This window comes from Polypterus senegalus, chromosome 3, assembly GCF_016835505.1.
Source record: "Polypterus senegalus isolate Bchr_013 chromosome 3, ASM1683550v1, whole genome shotgun sequence".
Lineage (NCBI taxonomy): Eukaryota > Metazoa > Chordata > Cladistia > Polypteriformes > Polypteridae > Polypterus > Polypterus senegalus.
Window position 1 is genome coordinate 272,593,721 of NC_053156.1, and position 22,132 is coordinate 272,615,852.

Here is a 22,132-nt window from a genome sequence, read left to right on the forward strand (position 1 = left end):
TATAACTTATTAAGTTTATTACATAGAAAATCACCCGAAAAATCCCAGACCATCAAGAAGTGTGCAAACTGATGACATGAAGAATCTTCTTCGCACCGAACTGGAATCGTCCCCGCATAAATCAAAGTCATCCAGACGATCTGGATCTGCATAGTTAGATCTGGACCACCCTGTACAGCCATTTGGAGAAAAAAGTTTGAAAACTGACAAAAGAGGCTACTCTTTGTGAATAATCTTTAGGTAATCAACTTACATACAAATATTTGTATGTTTTCTTTTTAATTCTATTATTGTAAAGCACTTTGGCCACAGCATTCCTATGTTGTTTTAAATGTGCTATATAAATAAATTGACATTGACATTACATACACATAAAAAAGGTCAGCCATCCTGGCAGGACTGAGGAGATGTAACTGAACGGTTAAAGAAAATGAATATGTTACTTCCATAAATACACTATAATTTTTTAACAAGTAATCAGAGAGCTCTGAGCCTGACCAGTTACACTGTTCTGTACCTATGTCCGCAGTGTCATTTATAGATTTCAGTGTGCTTAACCCATTTCTGAAATTGGTGTTCATGTACCACAAGCTGTTTCAAAGAGATAATCGGATTCAGTGAAAAATGCTGTTTTGAAAACAATTATTGACTTTATATAATATGAGTTAAATTTGCTTAATGGCATACATATTTTTCATGTTCAGAACATCATTTGAAGTATATTTTGAGTTGAAAAATGACAGTCTTCCTCATTCTTAATGTTAGTTGAGGTGGAAACAATCCAGAATCAAGTATGTGCTACATACATACTGTAGGTGGGTACAAAAATGGCCCCAATATAGGAAGAAAAGAGTAACGGTGAGGGGAACATTTACAGAATTAGGTAATGTTAAAAGTGGTGTCCCCCAAGAGTCAGTACTAAGGCTGCAGCTGTATTTTATGCACATAAACAATTTGATAAGATTCTAATCAATAAGTTAGGTAAGTTTGCAGATAAAATCAAACTAGGTGAAAGGGTAGATAATGGAGAATCAGCAGAATTGTTACAGAGTGACCTAGACAGTATAAAGGCTTGGGCAGATGAAATTAGTAGATGCAAAGTACGACATGTAGGAAGTATAAATGTTACATTTGAACACACAACGGGAGGTATAAAACTTGAAAGTACCCCTTATGATAAGGACCTGGGGCCTCATATATAAATGGTGCATACGCACAAAAATGTTGCGTATTCCCATTTCCACAACTGAAATTCTGATGTATAAAACCTAAACTTGGCATAAAGCCATACACATTTTCACGCTAGCTCCAACCCTGGTGTACGCAAGTTCTCTGCTCGATTTTGCAAACTGGCAGCACCCAGCGTCAAAGCAGTGCTTTTGTTCCAGTGTGGTTTCCCTTTCTTTTTTAGATCCATTATCATATACACTGAAATTAACCGCAAATTGTTTATTAGTTTAAGGCACCTGATTGTAATTAACCTGTAACAGTATAATGGTCCAGGGAATGGCCAAACTATTCCAAATACGATAGCTGCTTTAGCGTTGTTACTCTCACTGCACCTTCTTCTTCTTCTTTCAGCTGCTCCCGTTAGGGGTTGCCACAGCAAATCAACTTTTTCCATATTACTCTCAGTGCACCACTCGGAGTATTTATATCACTGTATCTGAGTGTGAAATCACAGCTCTACAGCAACTGATTGGAAAGAGAATTAATAGTAAACAGCGTGAAGCACATGCTTCCTCAGCCATACTGCCTATTTGAACTTTTTTCATATGGCAAACGTTTCAGAGCCTTTCCTGTACTGACCTTGCGGTTCAGAAACAGTTTCATCCCAAGAACTATAAAAGCAATTAATCAGTCCATCAAGTGCTCCTTGTAGAAGTGTTTGTACTTATAAATACAATTACCTCACTGTAAACTTGCAATACATTTATAATATTGAACGACCTGCGCCACTTTATAAAGCGCATATTTACATATGATGACAATATTATTTATAAGATGAAATGCAGCAAAATATGTCTATTATATTATACAGGCAAAATTTTAACTTAATTTAAATAATCTATATTGTTAATAATTAAACATGTGAGGAAAGGTGTGTAGCACTAGCAAGTAGCTGGTGCCCTGTTCACGGATTGTTCCTGCCTCGCGCTGTATTCTTGCTGGGGCTGGAAGGATAAATGGATAGAATAATTAAACATGTACTATGAAGATATTTCAATATTCCTTAAAGGTTTTAAAGAGTGTTCTCAGCATAGAGATGGCTTTGCATCTATTACAGAGCTGATTGTATGGTGATTGGGTATTTGGAGAAAGAAAAGGAAGTACAGGAATTGGGGGTTCGTAAGTTTGAAAGAGACAGTACTGGTGCAATAAATTATTTCATCGAAGGTCGCACACGGCGCAGCAACCATCTTGCGGGAGGGCAGGAACAATCTCTAGATGGGGCGCCGGCTCATCATTATCACTGCACCACTGTGTTCCCATGTTTAATACATGCTTTAATTCCTGTTATCATGAACATTATATCATGTATACATCTCAGTATTTTAATTATTCAGAGAGCTGTAATATCACGTAATGGATTCTGGAGGAAGAGAAAGCCCGTTTAAGAATCACGTAGTGATTCAAACACTGAGGATGTTCATGGAGAAGTTTAGAGAAGGCCAGAAGGAGTTGCATTGCATTTTTGTGGACATATGACAGAGTGCCTCGAGAGGAGCTGTGGTATTGTATGAGGTAGTCGGGTGTGGCAGAGAAGTATGTAAGAGTTGTACAGGATATGTACAAGGGAAGTGTGACAGTGGTGAGGTCTGTGGTAGGAGTTACAGATACATTCAAGTTGGAGGTGGGATTACGTCAGGGATTAGCTCTGAGCCCTTTCTTATTTGCAATGGTGATGGACAGGTTGACAGACGAGATTAGACAGGAGTCCCCATGGACTATGATGTTTGCTGATGACATTGTGATCTGTAGCGATAGTAGGGAGCAGGTTGAGGAGACCCTGGAGAGGTGGAGATATGTTCTAGAGAGGAGAGGAATGAAGGTCTGTAGGAACAAGACAGAATACATGTGTGTGAATGAGAGGGAGGTCAGTGGAATGGTGAGGATGCAAGGAGTAGAGCTGGTGAAGGTGGATGAGTTTAAATACTTGGGATCAACAGTACAGAGTAATGAAGATTGTGGAAAAGAGGTGAAAAAGAGAGTGCAGGTAGGGTGGAATGGGTGGAGAAGAGTGTCAGGAGTAATTTGTGACAGACAGATATCAGCAAGAGGGAAAGGGAAGGTCTACAGGACAGTAGTGAGACCTGCTATGTTATATGGGTTGGAGATGGTGGCACTGACCAGAAAACAGGAGACAGAGCTGGAGGTGGCAGAGTTAAAGATGCTAAGATTTGCATTGGGTGTGACAAGGATGGATAGGATTAGAAATGAGTACATTAGAGGATCAGCTCAAGCTGGACGGTTGGGAGACAAAGTGAGAGGCGAGATTGCATTGGTTTGGACATGTGCAGAGGAGAGATGCTGGGTATATTGGGAGAAGGATGCTAAGGATAGAACTGTCAGGAAAGAGGAAAAGAGGAATCCTAAGCGAAGGTTTGTGGATGTGGTGGTGAGAGGACATGCAGGTGATGGGTGTAACAGAACAAGATGCAGAGGACAGAAACATATGGAAGAAGATGATTCGCTGTGGCAACCCCTAATGGGAGCAGCTAAAAGAAGAAGAGCACATAGAAGAACATATTCAAAACAAAGTATTTATCATGCTACTTTAGTTACGATGGGATTTGAGAAACTAGTAAATTAAACGATTTTAAGATGACGTTTAAGATGTTCTACTTTGATAATAAAATAAACTATGTGATTAAAGTGGAAAATTCGGGATTAAAGTTGACATTTTGAGCTTTTTTCCCCACTGTGTCCCTATTTTTTTTTTCTTTTCTTTGTACCCTAATACGCTTTCACATGACACTCAGATGGTGGGCTATGACTCACCTTTTCATGGCAACTTTGATATCTGACAACTTCTTTTTTATTTCGGCACTGTGTGACTTTGTAACTTGAGCTTTCGAGTTTCTCCAACACTATGTCACTTAATCAACTTTCTTTTGTTGTTTATACCACTGTTTAAACCAACAAATAGTACGTTTTTCCTTGCCTCCACTTGGTATTCGCTGAAATTCTTCTGTTTCCCCCCCGTGCTTTTGTCATTGCCTTTTCAGAAAACACTGAGCGTAAGGGCTATTTATATTGATTTGCATATTCAAAGAGGTGTAATTCTGGGAGGAGTTTGGGAAGTCCAGCAGGCACGTGCACGTACATTACTTTTCACGCTGACTGGGATTTATGGAGCAGAAGAACGTGGAAGTTGGCGAAAGCACAGATTTATGCATTTGGATTTTTTTGTGCGTATGCACATTTCCGCTTTTGTCCTTACGCCATGTTTTTGTGTGAATTCTACGGATGGCGTTATGCATGAGGCCCCTGGAGTTTACAGAAGTGATAGAGAAGGTTGTCAGTATATATCACGATGTGTTCAGTTCAAGTCAAGGTCCATAAGTGACAGACTATGCTGATGCTGAGACTGAGACGTATGAACTATGAGGAACGATTGAAGGAGCTGAACTTTTTTTGTTTTTTTTTTGTTTTTTTGTGTATACCTTGTAGATGTTTAAATTCTAAACACCATTTTTTTCCTGTTACCATGGATCTGCAGTGGTAATGCCCTACAATGGTACAGTAAAAATCTACAAATGTTTGACAAAATAAATCGTGACTTCATTTGTTGTTATTATGAAAACTGTGCAGAGAGATAGGAAACTCATCATGAAGACTTCATTCTAATAATATCCACAATCTTACTGCATGCCTATTTTTTGTTATTTTAGTTTCATGACCTTATCAGAGTTCACAAATAATAAAGAATAGTGAGGAGTATTGACCAGAATAAAAAATTAGCAGGCAGAACTTTTGCTTACTGTGTGTATTCTGGCCATTTAGAAACCAGGCACTGAAGATCTCTAGCGGGATTGAAGAAATCGGTGGTCTACACTGGCAGATGGCTCTGTGCCTTCTACTCGCCTGGATCATCTGCAGCTTCTGCATCTGGAAAGGAATTAAATCCACAGGAAAGGTGAGGATTATCATCTGAACACAAGTACTGTACAGTGCAGATGTATGGGTCTACAAAGTTGGTCCCGCAAGGCTGTAGTGGCTGCAGGTTTTCCTTCCAAACTGATTGCTTAATTCGAAACCAATCTTTGCCAAAAACAGATATTATTTCATATTGTGACTTGTTAGTGCTTTCATTCTGCCATGACAACTCATTTTTATGCTGTATAGTTCTTCCTTTCCAAGGATATCATCCAAATTATTTGTAGTCTGTAACAGATCAGTAATTCTCAGTCCTTCAGTTTTTCTCTTCGGTTTCCCTCCAAATATTTTATCAAGCCAGACAGTTCACAATGAATTCACACAGGTGTAAACAGAAACAGTTTAGATTGAGCACTCTGGGATCCTTTGCCATTTGCAGTTTATTGCTTAGAAGAGCAGTTAAAAAACGCAAATTAAGCTGTTTTTGATTAAAACAAGCAATTAATGGTGGGGAATCTTAACAAACAAGATAACTAAAAAGAAGCATAAAATTACTGCTTGAGCAATACATGCTTCAACAAATATAACTGACTACACAAAGGAATTGGGTTGGAACAAAAACCTGCAGCCACAACAGCTTTCCAAGTGCCAATTTTGCAGACCCCAATACATTATAATTTGAGTTAATGGGAAGAAAAGGCTATCCTGTGACCCCCAAATTTTCTGGCTTTTTTTACATTTGCTACCTGACTTCACTGCTAGGGTTTTAATCAAATGCCATTGTTATGTTGTACATTTCCAGTATTACAGTATATACTCACATATAAGTCTGGTCTTGAAACCCTAATAATCGATCGTAAAATCAGACCCTGACTTATATGCCCGTTCAAAAATGCGACACTTAATTTTTGGTCTTAACATCTTTTTGCCTACTCCAATCTCATAGAAAAAAGGCAGTGTGCTCTGTGGTTACTCTCTTAGGTGGGTGTTAGCATATCATAATCTCTTAGACTGATAGTGTGAGTTTTCCTCATTTGACTTATACGACCGACATAATAAAATACCATAAATTCAGTCAGTCATTATCAAACCCATTATATCCTAACACAGGGTCATGCTGGAGCTAATCCCAGCCAACACAGGAACAAATCCCCAGGCAGGGCACCAGCCCACTGCAGAGCACACATGACAATTTAGGATCCCCAATGCACCTAACCTGCATATCTTTGGACAGTGGGAGGAAACCAGAGCACCTGGATGAGACTCACACAGACACAGGGAGAACCCAGGAAGCGAACCCAGGTCTCCTTACTGCGAGGCAGCAACACTACCACTGCGCCACCGTGCCGCTCCATACCAGAAATTATACGGTAAAATCAAGTCCCGACTTATCCGTGGGAGAACTTATATGCGAGTATATACGGTAGTTCAGCACCACTTTAAATGAAATTAATTGTTTTAGAAATGGTTTTATATATTCTGTGATGTGCCTCATAGACTGTCACTTAATATGGTGCATACCTACAGCTTAATGCTCCCGTGGCATAATATCTTGAATGAAAGAATCTGTTTAATGTTTAATGCCACTTGTCGGCGGATGCATAAATGACAGTTCAGGACTGCAGGAAGAAATTTTGGGGCGCCAACCAGGTCATCTCTTTTATTCATCCGAAAACAAGAATTCAAAACAAAGAGAATATGGAGTTTTTGTTGTTCTTTAGCAGAGCTTTATCTCTTGGGTTGTTCTGGCCAAAAGTGACACCTCCTTCCAGGATGGCCGGGGTTTTATAAAGAATGCAACCAGAAGGGGAGGGGCTAAATGCCTTCACCGGGCAGCTTCTCTGAATTGTGAGGAAAGAAGGAAATGACAGAGTTAATGGCAGCATCCCATCTTGTCTTTTAGAGTAACCACATACCTCAATTGAGCCTGCGAGGAGGTCCTGCAACACACATGCAAGACTCGCTTTTTCTATGGATCTTGGTATTTTTCTGTTAGAGGTCGGTATGATATTGTTGATTATTAGATGTCACTAGAACATCATCAGAGCTTTGTAATCAGTCTCTGATGTCCACAACCAGAAAGTACACAAAAAAACATACAAACTACCCCAGTTTAAGAAAATGTTCTTTGAAGTTGAATGAAAGAAATTTGTCATCATTTATTATTCTAAAGTTGGTGGTTTTTTTAATGCATTTTTGAAAAAATGTGAATTTGCGTGTATGCCATAACTAGTTTATAAATTCAGAAGTGTGGCGTCTGTGCAGACTTCCTTCTTTAGCATGTCTATAACCAACAAGAAGGCTTATTCTGAGGGTTGCTGGAATTCAGAGTGTGCAGGTTCTTTGCTGGCCACTGGCAGTTACTACAGTCCAACTCTAGAGAACTGAGAAGGCTCATGGTGTTTGTCTGTGAGCCCACAACAGAACACTTGGCAGCCTTTACATTGTGATGAGGGTGCAGTGTTGTGTCAACGGCGAGTTGCACAGAAGAGTGGGTACTACGTGGGTGCTACAGCCCATCTGACATCACCAGGCAGCCTGTTCTTGTATAAGACATTAGAGAGTGTCTCCTTTAGCTAACAAGGAGACTGATTCGGATGGCCATTAGAATTCAGGTCACAGGTTTGCAGCTGATACTAAAGTGAGAAGACTTGTAGTGCTGGTTGTGTGAGCCAACAATAGAACAGAGGCTAACATTAAAACGGTTTGGTTGAAGATAAAATCACTGAAAAGAAACCTGTTGATATCAAATCCACCAATGCAAAAGAATTTGTTATCTGATAAATGTCAGTTAAATGAACAGACTTTTTCTTATGGAGCACTTGATTCTTTAAATCTGCTCTGCATCCTTAATTATCCTTCACATTTGCTTCCATCCATTCATTGTCCAAACCTGTTTTTTTTTTTAAGTTTAGTTAGTACTTTTCTGAGCAAAATTCATCATATAATGGAAACCAACCCCAGACATGATGCCAGTCCATTGCAGGACATCCACATACACAATATACTGTGTCAGCCAACTAAACTAATACACGCACCATTAGGCTGTTGGAGGAAGCTAGAGGACCTCAAGCGGGCATTGCGCAAACCTGACTAAGACTGCACTTGGACTTGAGGTTAGTCCAGCTTCCCAGGAGCAGTAAGGCTGCAGTGTAAATCAGTGGGCCACTTGGCCACCTGTTCTTGGCACTTGTGGTTAAAAAATTTTTTTTTTTAATAAGGCTACTAAATATAAATGCAAATATAAATATGCTAATGCAAGAATCTTATCTTTGCAGTAAGCGTAGTAACTACAAAGAATTGACATGCAGCACTCACAAACAAATGTTACTGTAAGTAGAAGAGGGCATAAAATTTTTTATGGATTGTGCAATTTCGATTGCATACCTCAGTTTTCTTCCTCATCCCATAGACATGAAGAGGAGGTTATTCTGTGACTCTAAGTGGACCATATATGTGATTTTTGGGTGCAGGGGAGAAGGTGCACTCTACAATGGAATGATTATTTATCTTGTGTTGGTTACCGCCTTGGACTCAGCGCTGCTGGGATTGGCAAATCTCACTCAATCAATACTGTTCATAAAAATACCACTTGTGGAAGATGTCTGAATCACAGACAGACACAGGACACACAGAAGTCCCAAAACGCACACTTTAATTTTCAGCTTGTTTTGTGCATAGCACACAGTGCACCTTTCACCAACAATGCTCACAGTCCTTTGCTTTGTCTTTTACTCTGTTTTCTTTCTCTCCTCCTGCCACGTTCACCCCTCTCCCACAAGCTCTATCCTCTGCTTCCCGACTCTGGCTTCTCGAATGGAGTGAGGTGGCCCCTTTTATAGTTCACCCAGATGTGCTCCAGGTGCTCCCTGACACTCTTCCTGTAGCACTTCCATGGGAAAATTCAGATGCGACATTAAAATAAACAAAATACATGTGACAAAGCATCATTCAAAGTTGCTTGAAAATTAGAAACCTTTAAAAGAAAGCTGTTCTTCTTTTGTTGCTCTTTCCTGCAGGCAGTGTACTTCACAGCCACGTTCCCCTATGTGATTCTGCTCATCCTCCTGGTACGGGGGCTGACATTACCTGGTGCTAAGGATGGAATCATCTTCTACCTATATCCAGAGCCATCTCGACTTGCAGATCCACAGGTGCCTTATAAAGATAGTCTGTCTGTGTCAACGTTCATTTGCACACTAGACTGTGATTGAATTTTAGATAACAGTATGAAAGGTAAGGTGTAAGCTGGTTCCGTATTACTTACAGCATACTTAGGGATCAGAATCCTAAAAATACATTTAGTACTATTGAATAAAATTAGTTATATGACACAAGTGTCTCTAATTCCACAATGTTCTCACACTTACAAAATGTCTCCAATTGGATTTAACACTCAGTTGCTGTTTAGATCACTATGTAACTGGAAAACCTCAATCTCTAAAAGAGTGCAAGTACTAAATGAAATGCAACAATCACCACTTTTTGTATTTAATATATTTCTACAGCTGTATATGCATATATCATTATTTGTGCAGCCATAAGGCACATCCATTCATCCATCCATCCATCCAGTATTCAACCCTTATATCCCAACTACAGGGTCACGGGGGTCTGCTGCAGCCAATCCCAGCCAACACAGGGCACAAGGCAGGAACAACACACACACACACACACACCAAGCACACACTAGGGACAATTTAGAATCGCCAATGCACCTAACCTGCATGTCTTTGGAGTGTGGGAGGAAACCGGAGCACCCGGAGGAAACCCACGCAGATATGGGGAGAACGTGCAAACTCCACGCAGGGAGGACCCGGGAAGCGAACACGGGTCTCCTAACTGCACGGAAGCAGCGCTACCACTGCCGCCCTCCATAAGGCACAGTCAGTAATTGTAAATAAACATGGCTACAGCCATTAAAGAAAAATGGAAATTGGCAATGACTGTAAATGAATGAGTTTACAAAATGGCACCATTATGATGCCAAGTCACAGAAATGCCATGAAATATAAACAATAACTGAAAAATAATAAAACAGTAAAAAAGAAATATCACTACAGTAGGATGAAACATGTTACTTTTTTATCAAAATATAGTTATACCCAAAATAGTAATGACCATTTAAAAAAATGGTGGCAAGAAAATAATACAGGTAGACTGAAAAGAGATGAATATAACAGTTCTATCACTTCTCCACAGTCTCCCAGCCAGTCAATATGCTTCTTGTATCATTCTAATACTTTCTTCATTCCTTGGAAGAAGAAGCTTTCCAACTGTTCCCAAATTCATGTCTGCACCGCTTCCTTAACCTCATTATGTAAAGAAACGTAACCAAAATATGCAGCAAAAGAGGACAACATTATCCATTGGTCTTCTCTGACAAATGCATTCACCATGTGGATGTGGGCATATGTTGATGCCTGACAAGATTATATTTCATTGCTTACATTTGTTTCTCCCGCCTTAGATCTTTCTACCCATTCAAAAACATTTCATTGAGTCATGCTGCTTTCACTTCCATACTGAGCCAACATCCTTCAGAGAATTTCAGCAGGTTTCACTCATACAACAGGCACCTAGCAAATCAATGAATTAATTAGTCGGTTCGACAGATAATCTGAAATAGATAAGAGAGATATCAACTAGCATATAAAAATAGCAGGAAAATACCGGCTACCCAGAGAATATTTTCAATTAGCCATGTGCGCCCAACTACGTTGTGCGTGTTAAAGTTGTCTGTGAAGGGCTCCCTGTTTAATTGCGGCTGCCAGTCGTGAACTGGGCCCTTCGTCGCACAGCATTATGATTTTTTATAAGGAAAACAAAATTACAAAAGAAAACCCTTGGACATTGATTCGATAGGAACGGCCTACTCGGAATCACTGTCCGAATAGTAATTATGTGGTGGTGTGGGAGCATTTCTGCTTCTGTCCGTTCACAGTCCGTCTCATTTTCAGGACGCTGTCGTTTCCTCTCACGATGTCTTCTCAACCTTTCTCCAATCTCGCAGGTTGCTTTGTGGCAATCCAAAGAGTAAGGCATTATACACGGAGCAATGGTTATAAAAGGGGGACACATAGGTATCCAGGCTCTTTAAAGCATAAATGGGGATCACTTCACTGACATGTGAGCAAGCCACGGTACAACTGTGAGACGCGCAGCACTCGCCGGCTACAACGTAACAATAATAATTTCTGGAATGTCCTGTTACGTTGTCATTCATTTTACCCAGTGTCTTTCTTTCATTCAAATGTTACATAGGCACGTACCTTTTATCTTAGGCAATCTCATTCTCTAACCAGGCCTCAGGAGCTAACCAGCATAATACTGTCCACCACCCCTTTTGTTATTCCGGCACATTGTTGACATCCGTGAGTAACAACAACGTACTAAACTGGAAGGTGGTCTACACATGCGTGGAATTTGCGGACAAACAAAGATCAAGTTCTAAATGAAGATCTCTTTAGTTAATTTAAAGCACAACAATTTGTTTAGTTGGAATGCCTGTGTTTTGAGGTGTGACCGGCGTACTACAGTCTCCAGTAGTATAAGCCTGGAGGAGATTCTTAATGCAATGCCTATGTTTTAGCTGTCTCTCTACTGCCATCTAGTGCTTCTTCTTTTAATTCATTCGCAGACAAACAAAGATCAAGATCTAAATGAAGATTATATATATCAATTATACTAAATGTATTATCTTGTAGTCACATTCGTATCCAGTTACAAAATGAAGCAAACAAGTAAAAAGAGTGTAAGTGAGCAATAAAAAGGAAAGAACACAAAAAGCAATTAGGCAGTTAAGCAGTCAGAGATGGAAAATGGCCAAAAGACCTCTAAACAGTTAGATGTGAAAAGAGTGCTTTAGAAAATGTTGGTAAAGTGCTGCCATATACTCAAAATTCTGAGAAGTTCCTTATGAAGTACATTTAAATGTGATTATCTATTAAAAGTCTCACAAAATCAAGTAGCAAGCTAGTAGGTCAACATATCACAGTGTTCAATATAAAATAATTGTTCATGCAATCTTACACCAAACATGACTATCCACGGTGGAGAATTTATGAGAACTCTGATATTGCTTAACATGTTTGTGAAAACTGTAGTCTATTAAAAGTCGAGAGCACTGGGAAAACATGTAGTTGTGGGAGATTATCACTTCATTATTTTAATGGTTAGCTAAGAGGTACCTATAAACTGGATGAAATTTTACAACTGGATTTTTTTGAATAAGGAATCATTCCAAGTCAAGAAAGACTATCAGATACAGCCATTGCCTACCTGGCTCACAGTAACAGTTTGCTACCAACCTTTGGAGTTGAGAATTGTGAATTACAGTATTTGTGTACTTTTCAGAATCACTATTCTCTTACCTAGGGAATTGCCCCAGGAAACTGTTGGGCTGCTCTGACATGTGTGAGCAAATAAATCCCAGTAAATTCCTGGGTTGGTTAGTTACATGTGAAAATGATATATTGCACAGTGGTGCAATCCTGCAGTGGAGCATCCATGTTCATTTAACCTTGACTTCAACAAGACTAATAGCAGAGCACTGCACTATGTGTGTTCGAACTACCCATAAGCCATCACAAACTTGTTGTATCGTGTCAGCTTTTACCCGCTGCAGTTGCAACACAATATCTAAATTGACTTTACTTTTGGACTTACCATCATAAAATAATAATGAAAAATAATAAGTCTAAGTGAGAAAGAAAATGAATGTGAAATTTAATTCAGCAATGTTCAAAAAATCTTAATTATTTTAATGCAGTGCCAATTGCCCACTCCAGTTGTATGTATACACATAACATAGTACTTTAAAGAGGAATGATGATGTATGAATTCAAACAAATTCACTATAGTTTTTAAGCATGTGGTGTTGTGCCACCTTTTATGTTTCACAAATCTACAGGACTTAACTGAAAACTAATTTCTCATCTGGCAGGTATGGATGGATGCTGGAGCTCAAGTTTTCTTCTCTTACACCTTGTGTGTTGGCTGCCTAATAGCACTCAGCAGCTACAACAAGTATACAAATGACTGCTACAAGTAAGTCCTCAAATGTTATTTTTAATTTTAAATATTCAAGACCATATGGCTTGCATTGCCAAACCAAGGGGTATTTTGAAGAAATCAGAAGACTGATGAACGGCAAATAAAAGTGAAATAATAACCAGCTGGAGTATTTCTAACCTTAGAAGCTTCAAACAGACTTAACTTTTTGTCATGTCACTTGAGAAAGCACCACAGGATTACATGGTATGAAATATATCCATGTATTTAATTCAGTTAGTTTTGATTTGTAACATGGCACCATTTTATTTTTCTATGGCTACCACTTTTTTAGTGTACTGTTGCATAAGTGTTGTTCGGGAGCTTGTCACAGTAGTTAATTAATTAATTACTTTTATATAGTGCTTTTCTAGGTATTCAAAGTGCCTACATAGACATTGCAGAGCCACTTCGACCATCACCAATGAGTAGCATCTAGCTGGATGATGCAATGGTAGCCATTCTCACATCAGTACACTTACACACTGGTTATTAGGTGGTGAAGGCGTGGGAAATATAGCTAGTCAATAAGCTAAGACATCAGCAAACACCTTACTGTTTTCAAAAGATGCCAAAGGATCTTTGATGACCATGGAGAGCTCAGTACCTCAGTTTTACATCTCATCCAAAGGATAGGACCATTTCTTTCACCACTGTATTCAGGCATTGGAATTCATACACAGATCCTAGAGTAAGCGCCCACTGATAGGCCTCACCAACAAATCTCCCACCAGCAACCTAAGTTTGTCCTGGGTTGTCACCTATTCAAATGCTGGCCAGGTACAAACACTTTGGTGGATTACATGTTCAGAAGAGCAGGTGGTATGGCTTCTGGCAATTTGCGTCACGTGGAATGATCAGTATGGCAATATATAAGCCTGCCCCACACATGACTCATGTGGATACAATCTGGAGTCTAATTCAAAGTCTAATTAAGGTTTTCTGGCAAATGAACCAGCTAATGTGTTTTGATGATGTAGTTTAAATTCTGGTTTTGTAGAAGGATAGGCTTGATTTATTGTTTTTGACTTGGCACATTGTTATCTTCTGACCTGTCCGTTCTTGCCATTGTAGTCTGCCACTTTTCCCCCACTTGGTAAAACAGTTTTGTAGTGCACATTCAACAGGTTAGGACAACTTACGTTTGTGCATAAAGTGTATATTGCATCAGTCTGTCATACCCACTTGTGATTCCAGAGGTAAGCTTCTTTGAGGCAATTTCTTCTTCCTCTTTCTCTTCATCTTTTCCTACTTCTTTTTGGGGTCGGGATGCTTGATCCACCTTTCCCATACAGCTCATTCCTGCACCTTGTTGCCAGTCAAGCCCTTTTCCATCAGATTCTTTTATTTTAATCATCCACCTCAGCTTTGCAATCCCTCACTTTCTCATTGTCCATATCACTTCAGCCTACTTTCCTGTATTGTGTTAAATATCTTTTCCACTTTTGCTGTACCTCTCATAGTCTCATTTCTTATTCTGTCCTTTTTTGTAATTCTGTCTTTTCTTATTTCATCATCAACCCTCTATCTTCCAAAGCCCTTCTGCATTCATCCATTTCCACTTTTCTGGGGCTACACAACACAATCTCATCAGCAAAAACATGAACCAGGGAGATTGACCTTTTATCTATTGACTCAATACATTTATAACCAGATTAAAGAGGTAAGGACTTCAACAAGATCCATGGTGCAGACCTTCTTTAATTGGGGTCTTGTCTGTTCCCCAACTGTGTGTAACCCAAGTCCTTATACCTATCCTGGACAAAATTCACATATACCTCTGATACTTAATTCTCTCTTATGCACCTCCTGATTTCTTGACATGGAACGCTATCATAAGCCTTCTCCAAATCAATAAATGCCACATGCAATCCTTTCTGTTTTTCTCTATGCTTCTCTATAATCTGTTTCGATTCAAATGCTGCATCAGCTGTTCCTCTCCCTGGCAAAAAAACTGAACTGCTCCTCGCCTATGGTGGTCTTTTCCCTAAGTCTTCTCTCTGTAACCATTTGCCAAATGTTCACCCTATGTGACATCAGTGTTATCCCTCTATACTTTCCACAATCCTGAATATCATCCTTCTCCTTATACAGTAAATGAGCACAATCACACTACTACTCCACTCCTATAGTAATCTGTTTTGTTAATAGATCGTCAGCATTAGATCCCACAACACATCTACTTCCTCATTTCCCTAAATTCTTCCACACTTCTGCTGGTATTCTATCCAGACCTGTTGCCTTTCCATGTTTCATTCTTTTCCATGTCTCATTTACTTCCACCCTTCTTATTATTGATAATAGTCATTCACTTGGGGCTCCATCTCCAAATACTAATGTTGGATTTTATTCATTGAACAACTTTTCAAAGCACCTCTTCCATCTAATCTTGATCCTCTCACACTCACTCAAGACCACACCTTGTTCATCTTTAATTTGCTTTATCTGACTTAAATTCTTTCCAGCTTTGTTCCTAGCCTTTGCTATTCTAAAAATCATTGTACCTTTCCCTCTTTTTTTTCCAATTTTATTTCTAAACTTTAAAAATTCCAAGCTATGGGAAACTGCCTCAACAGTCTGGCAGCAGTTCTGTTTCCGGAACCATTAAATACATATTTACCAATATACAGGTCTGATTGGTTTATTGGAATAGGACAGGAAATTAATATTGAATCTGTCCAATTCATGGCCAAAGCATGACCCATAGAAAGGAAAAAAGAAACACACCACACAAAATGGCTCTAGCTTAAAAGGGTCAGGACTCTATTGGCACTAAAGCGCAACTGAAGAAAATGAGCTCCTTTTCAATTCCTCTAGACCAGTGGTGGCGAACCTATGGCACGCGTGCCAAAGGGGGCACTCAGAGCCCTCTCAGTGGGCACGTGCGCTGTCGCCCGAGCACAGAGTTCGTTACTATAAAGCCAGAGGAATGCGGGCCGGGCGGCTCCCTCACCGCTCCCCCTCTTCACGCGCGCCGGAGGACTTTTCTCACATCACCCGCCCCTCTGCCCAGCAGCCCAATGGGAGCGCGTCCTTCCTCTCCTGTCTGGGGTAAGGCGGGCGGCACATGCTGCTTGAGGGTGCGGCACGGACTGCAGCCTTTTGAGTCTGTGATTCCCGTGGTGGGGTTGGAGGGGATGTGGTATAGCGGGTCCACAGCTCAAAATTGAAAAGGCCAGTTTTAACAGATAATTGCCGCACTCGCGGCTTAAAGGGGGTTATGGTAGAGTGGCCGGAGCGGTTTCCGGGAGCTTTGTGATGCGGGCAGTCCTCACTTAAGCGAACAGGTGAGGAGTCGTCCGCATCTGTAATTATTGCCGGAGTTGCTAATCGCCACACCTGATCCACGACCCGCAATATATAATGGAAGCTTTGGGGCGGAGCTTAATAGGGAAGACCTGCGTGAAACACTTGAGAGGATCGAAGGGATGACAAAGGACAGCACAGTTAGTTATGAAAATGAAATCCTTAAAGTGTGGAATTCTCTGCCAAATAATCTTAAGTCAATGAAGGCACTTGAGATTGCTTTCCTTACTTTGTTTGGAACATCTTATGCTTTTCAGCTTTGAATTAAATCAAATCTGACACCAGAAACAGACTAACAGATGACCTGAGTGCTGCATGTGTTGCTCTCAAACTTACAAAGTATGAGCCAAGGTTAGACAAATTATCAGCATGCATACAACAGCAAAAAGCACATTAATTGTTCAAAAGCATACCGAATGCAAACTTTTACCTTTCAACAAAAAGTTGTTTGTATCATTGAAAGCTCTGTTATTATGTTTTTCTTTTAAGACAAAAGATGTTAATGTATGAGTTGCTTTTCTAAACTAAAAGCTCAGTAGATAGATAGACAGACAGAGCATCAGTATTGGCAGTTCAGTCCAATTTATCATCCAGCTGCACTCCCAGGTATTTATAGGTCTGTACCCTCTGCACACACTCACCTCTGATGATCACGGGGTCCATGAGGGGCCTGGGCCTCCTAAAATCCACCACCAGCTCCTTGGTTATGCTGGTGTTCAGTTTTAGGTGGTATTCAGGTTAAATTGCCATGTTGGCACTTTGCGATAAATAAGTGGGTTTTGGATTGCAGTTTGGGCACTTGGTTTCTAAATGGTTCGCCATCACTGCTCTAGACGATGATCTCATCGGACCTTCTTCTAATGCAAGGAATTTTGGTGTCATTTTTGATTCCTCCCTTTTTATTCCACCCACATTAACCATATTAAAAACCTTTCTTACTTTTATCTCCATAACATATCCTGTCTTTGCTCATTCCTCTCTTTTTCTAATGCTGAGAATTATGTACTGGAAGATGCCCCTTCAAATCTTATACCACAGCTCCAGTTCAATGAAAACTCTGCTGCAAGAGTCCTTACATGAACAACCAACAGTGACCCCATAACACCAATCCTTCTTCACATTTACTGGCTGCCTGTGTTTTACAAGATCAAATATAAAATTCTTTTAATACATTTCAAGGCTTTAAATGGCCCTGCACTGGACTACATCAGTGACTATCTCTATTGCTGTGCTTCTGTTCCCCCACTAAGGTCCTCTGATTCTGGCAATCTTGTTGTGCCCTACACTAATCTGCACTTTATGGGTAACAGGGCCTTCAGCTATATAGTGCCCAGACTTTTGAATCACCTCCCTAAATTAGATCAGCTGACTCAATTCATTCTTTTAAAAAAACAACTTAAAACTCATCTGTTCAGAAAGGCTTTTAACTTAACCTAACATTCTGCCCCTTCATTCAGTTTACATCTCTGTCAAAATGCTCAGGATCATTTGTGTGGGTGTTATATAATAAATTGTTATTTGTTCAGGCTTTTCTTCTAGTATTTCTAGTATTGAATTGAGTATTTTACTCAGGTTTATTTTCTTTTTAATATTTAATGCTTCATATATCCTGTGTTTATCTGTTGTAGTCTTACACAGAAAATATTTCTATCTAATGTTACATATACCCAGCTGTTCTTTCTGAGACTCTGTGAAGCCAATTGAGCATGGGAAAGGTACTATATAAATAAAATGTATTATTATTATTACCTAAACTGAGTCTAATGAGTTCTGACCCTGCCTGTCTTGTAGGGACTGCATTCACTTGTGTTTGCTGAATGCTTCAACAAGTTTCTTATCTGGGTTCGCCGTTTTCTCTACATTGGGTTTCATGGCATATGAGCAGGGAGTGCCCATTGAGGAGGTGGCCGAGTCTGGTGAGCTTCAGGAATATTAAAATAATAAGTCTGAATATTGTGTAGAGTATTTAATAGCTGAAATTGAGTGTCCTTCTTTATGCAGGACCGGGCCTTATCTTCATTGTGTACCCATATGCTCTTTCCATGATGCCCCTACCGCAACTTTGGTCCTGCTGCTTGTTCGTTATGGTTATCCTCTTAGGATTGGACACTCAGGTAAAGGAGAAACATAATCAGATGTAAAGCAAAATGCAGCTTGGACACTTGTCTGGCAATGACACATTACCAGTGCTGGGGTTCACTTGTTAAAAGTAATATGCATTACGTAGTCAAGTAACAAGTAACATAACACAGTAATTATTTTCTTGAAGTAAAAGCACCTTTGTTACTTAAAAAAGCAGATATGCATTACTGTGTCAGTATGGAAGATTGTTCTGGTCACTCTAATCAAAATAAAAAGAAAAAAACCCACTGCATTACTTCGCAAACGTAATGCCAAACATGTTGCCACTTCTGTCAAAGTAAAATAATAATGAAACAAAGTTATAGATATAGATTTAATATTGAAGGTATTGAGGGGTAATTTTAATAAGCCCAGTTTAAGGAGCCAGTAGTCATCAGTGCAGTACTGGACGTAAGGCAAGAAGTTGATGGGGTTTAGCAGCCAGGAGATGTAATTGGTTGTAAGTGCTCCACTCCCCTTCCACTAATCAGGGGGCTGCTTATTATAGATTCAGACATGTCTCGGTCACACAAAGAGCATGACCCTCTCAGGTCTGGACTCTGGGACACTGCGGCATTTATAAAACACAAGAAAATGATCCGATTTGGCTGTGATTCAGGTCAGTTTCATGAAGTTTCATATAAATGCTTAGGATTTATTAACAAATTCTGGCCAGTGAATTGTGCAGTTTTTCATACAAATGAAGAAAAGGTCATTACTTTTTGTAACACATTACATTTTATAATAACCATGTACCATACTGTATTTAGTTACTTTTGCTTGTAATTAATGAGTAGTGTAGCTGTGTTACCAAGTGTTCCACAACACTGCACAACAAATAATTTAAACTTACACTTACACTTCTTGGCGGCACGGTAGCGCAGTGGGTAGCGCTGCTGCTGCCTTGCAGTTAGAAGACCGGGGTTTGCTTCCCGGGTCCTCCCTGCTTGGAGTTTGCATGTTCTTCCCATGTCTGCGTGAGTTTCCTCCAGGTGCTCCAGTTTCCTCCCACAGTCCAAAGACATACAGGTTAGGTGCATTGGTGATCCTAGTGATTGTGTGTGTGTCCTGCGGTGGCCTGGCACCCTGTCCAGGATTTGTTCCTGCCTTGCTCCCTGTGTTGGCTGGAATTGACTCCAGCAGACCCCCGTGACCCTGTGTTAGGATATAGCGGGTTGGACAATGACTGACTGACTTACATTTCTTTCTACTTTTCTAGTTTGTGTGCATGGAAAGTATTTTGACAGCCATTGTGGACATGTTCCCTCATCTATTTCAAAAAGAAAGAAGACGACAACTGCTGTTGGGAGTCACCAGTGTCCTCTCCTTCTTAGTGGGGCTTCTAATGGTCACTGAGGTAGGAAAGTGGGAACTCAAATGGATGTTGATGTAAAAATGTAATTGAACAAATTTGATGTCCAAGATTGATCTTTGAAACTTTAATAAGTGGCTTTGAAAACACAGTACTCCTTATACAACAATATTAACTTAAAGTGAATAAAGATTCAAAACACAAATTATTATAATATTACATCCAGTTATTATGAATATATAATCACTGGTGCTGCCAATTGGTTTTAGAAGTCACAGAATTAGTTCATTAGAGATCACTGTCTGGGGTTTCAGTTGATTTTTGTCTAAATGTGTGTAGAAGGGCCAATGTGTGGTGAGTCAGTATGGTGGCCTAACCTACACAAATAAAACCAAAGAATACTCCAACTCAGTGAAAAGGGGATTGCAAAGTACAAGTCAGGGGATGGAGACACAAAAGTATTAAAGTCAATGAACATCCCTTGGAGTCCAGTTGGGTCAATCATTAAGAAATAAGAGTATGGTACAGCTGTAAATCTGCCCAGAATAGGCCATCCACAAACACTAACTAATCATGGAATAGTAGATAAGTGAGGAAGGCCACTAAGAGACCTCTGTGAACAGTAAAAAGGATACAAGCTCCCACTGATGAGATTGGAGAAACTGTGCAGACAGCTAATGGCTTCAGCAGGTGCAGCTTTATTGAAGAGTGGCAAAGAGAAAAGATGCACATGACATCTTGGTTAGACTTTGTCAGAAGTCACAAGAGACCCTCTAAAATCAGCTGGGCGAAAGTCCTATGGTCTGATGAGGGAAAAATTTTTTTTTGGACATCAGACTACATGCCATATTTGAACATTGCACATTGTGAAAAATGCACCATCCCTACTGTGAAGCAAGGTTATGGCACGATCATGCCGTGGAGATGCTTCTCTGCAGCAGGTCCTGAAAGGCTTGTTAAAGGTAAAATGAAAACAGCAAAATGCAGATAAATCCTGGATGAAAACCTGATGCACTCTGCAAGAAACCTATGTCTTGGGGAAAGATTTCTTTTCCAGACCACAACCCCAAGCATAAAGCTAAAGTTACACAAGAATGACTTAAAAAGAACCATTCTAAGGTCCTGGAGTGGCACAGTCAGAGTGCAGATCTCAATAAAATCGAGAATTTGGAGCAGGACTTGAAAAAGGTTGTTCACCCTTGATCTCCATGCCACCTGACAGAGCCTGGGTAGATTTACAACGGGGAAAACAGATACACAAAACTGAATGAGAAAGAGAGACCTGTGCACACAGACTCAAGGCTGTAGTGACTGTAAAAGGTATGTCTATTAAATTCTGACTTAAAGGAGAAGAGTACTTATCTGGCCAAATATTTGGTGTCCTATTTTTGTAATTAATTAGGACAACTTTGCAGAGATCTGTTTTCTCATTGACATTTGAGAGTGTTTTTCTATTGATCAGTGCTTCAGTGTTGTCCAGCCATTTCCCCATCTATCTCCATAAACTCCTTATATAGGGCAGGTTGGCAGAGCCTCTCCCAGCAAATCACTGCAGGAATAACCTTGCAAAGGGCACCAGCCCTTCACAGGGTGAACACATACACACTTACATACTAGGGCCAATTTAGCAATGCAAATGCAGCTAACCTGAATGTCTTTTGATTGTGGGAAGAAACCTGAGGAAATCCACAAGGACATGCTGGAGAATCAATGATATAAAAGAATAAAATATGAAAACAGCGAAGGGGTGGTATAATAATTTTAATAGGCACTGTACTATAATATTATTAAACATGTCACTAGATACTTTAGACTATCTACACTATCAATGCATTTTGTATGTCATGTATTAGTACTGGCTTTGCTACCTGTCTAAAAGGGGTTGATATCTACTGTAAGTAATCAATATATACCTTAGTGTATTCAGAATTAGCTTTTACAGTGCACCATCTATTAGAGTGTATTTTGTGATTTTGTACTATTTAAATGTATTGCATTTGTCAATCCAACAGATGGCATATCAGGAACATTTGCGGTAATAAAATGCAATACAATTTTCATCCCAACAACAGGCACATCAAAAACATTAGCACTGCCTTTTCAAATTCCAGATTAAATGGCAAATAATAGAGATACAGCAACCAGACGGATCCACAGACACACAGACAACTGTCCTTGTTTTAAGGTGGATAACTTGGCATGAACTCTACACCTTGACAAGTTAGGTGTGGAGGTGCTATT

At 39.8% G+C, this 22,132-nt stretch overlaps 1 protein-coding gene across 1 annotated transcript in view; it reads left to right on the top strand.

Moving 5' to 3' along the window:
• Nucleotides 1-22,132, top strand: part of LOC120526179 (sodium- and chloride-dependent GABA transporter 2-like) — a 40,753-nt gene that overhangs the window by 15,891 nt on the left and 2,730 nt on the right. The window contains exons 6-11 of the mRNA XM_039749200.1: nt 5,008-5,140; nt 9,120-9,254; nt 13,046-13,149; nt 18,250-18,374; nt 18,460-18,572; nt 19,799-19,936. Coding sequence (XP_039605134.1) covers nt 5,008-5,140; nt 9,120-9,254; nt 13,046-13,149; nt 18,250-18,374; nt 18,460-18,572; nt 19,799-19,936 — 748 coding nt within the window. The remainder of the gene's footprint in view (nt 1-5,007; nt 5,141-9,119; nt 9,255-13,045; nt 13,150-18,249; nt 18,375-18,459; nt 18,573-19,798; nt 19,937-22,132) is intronic.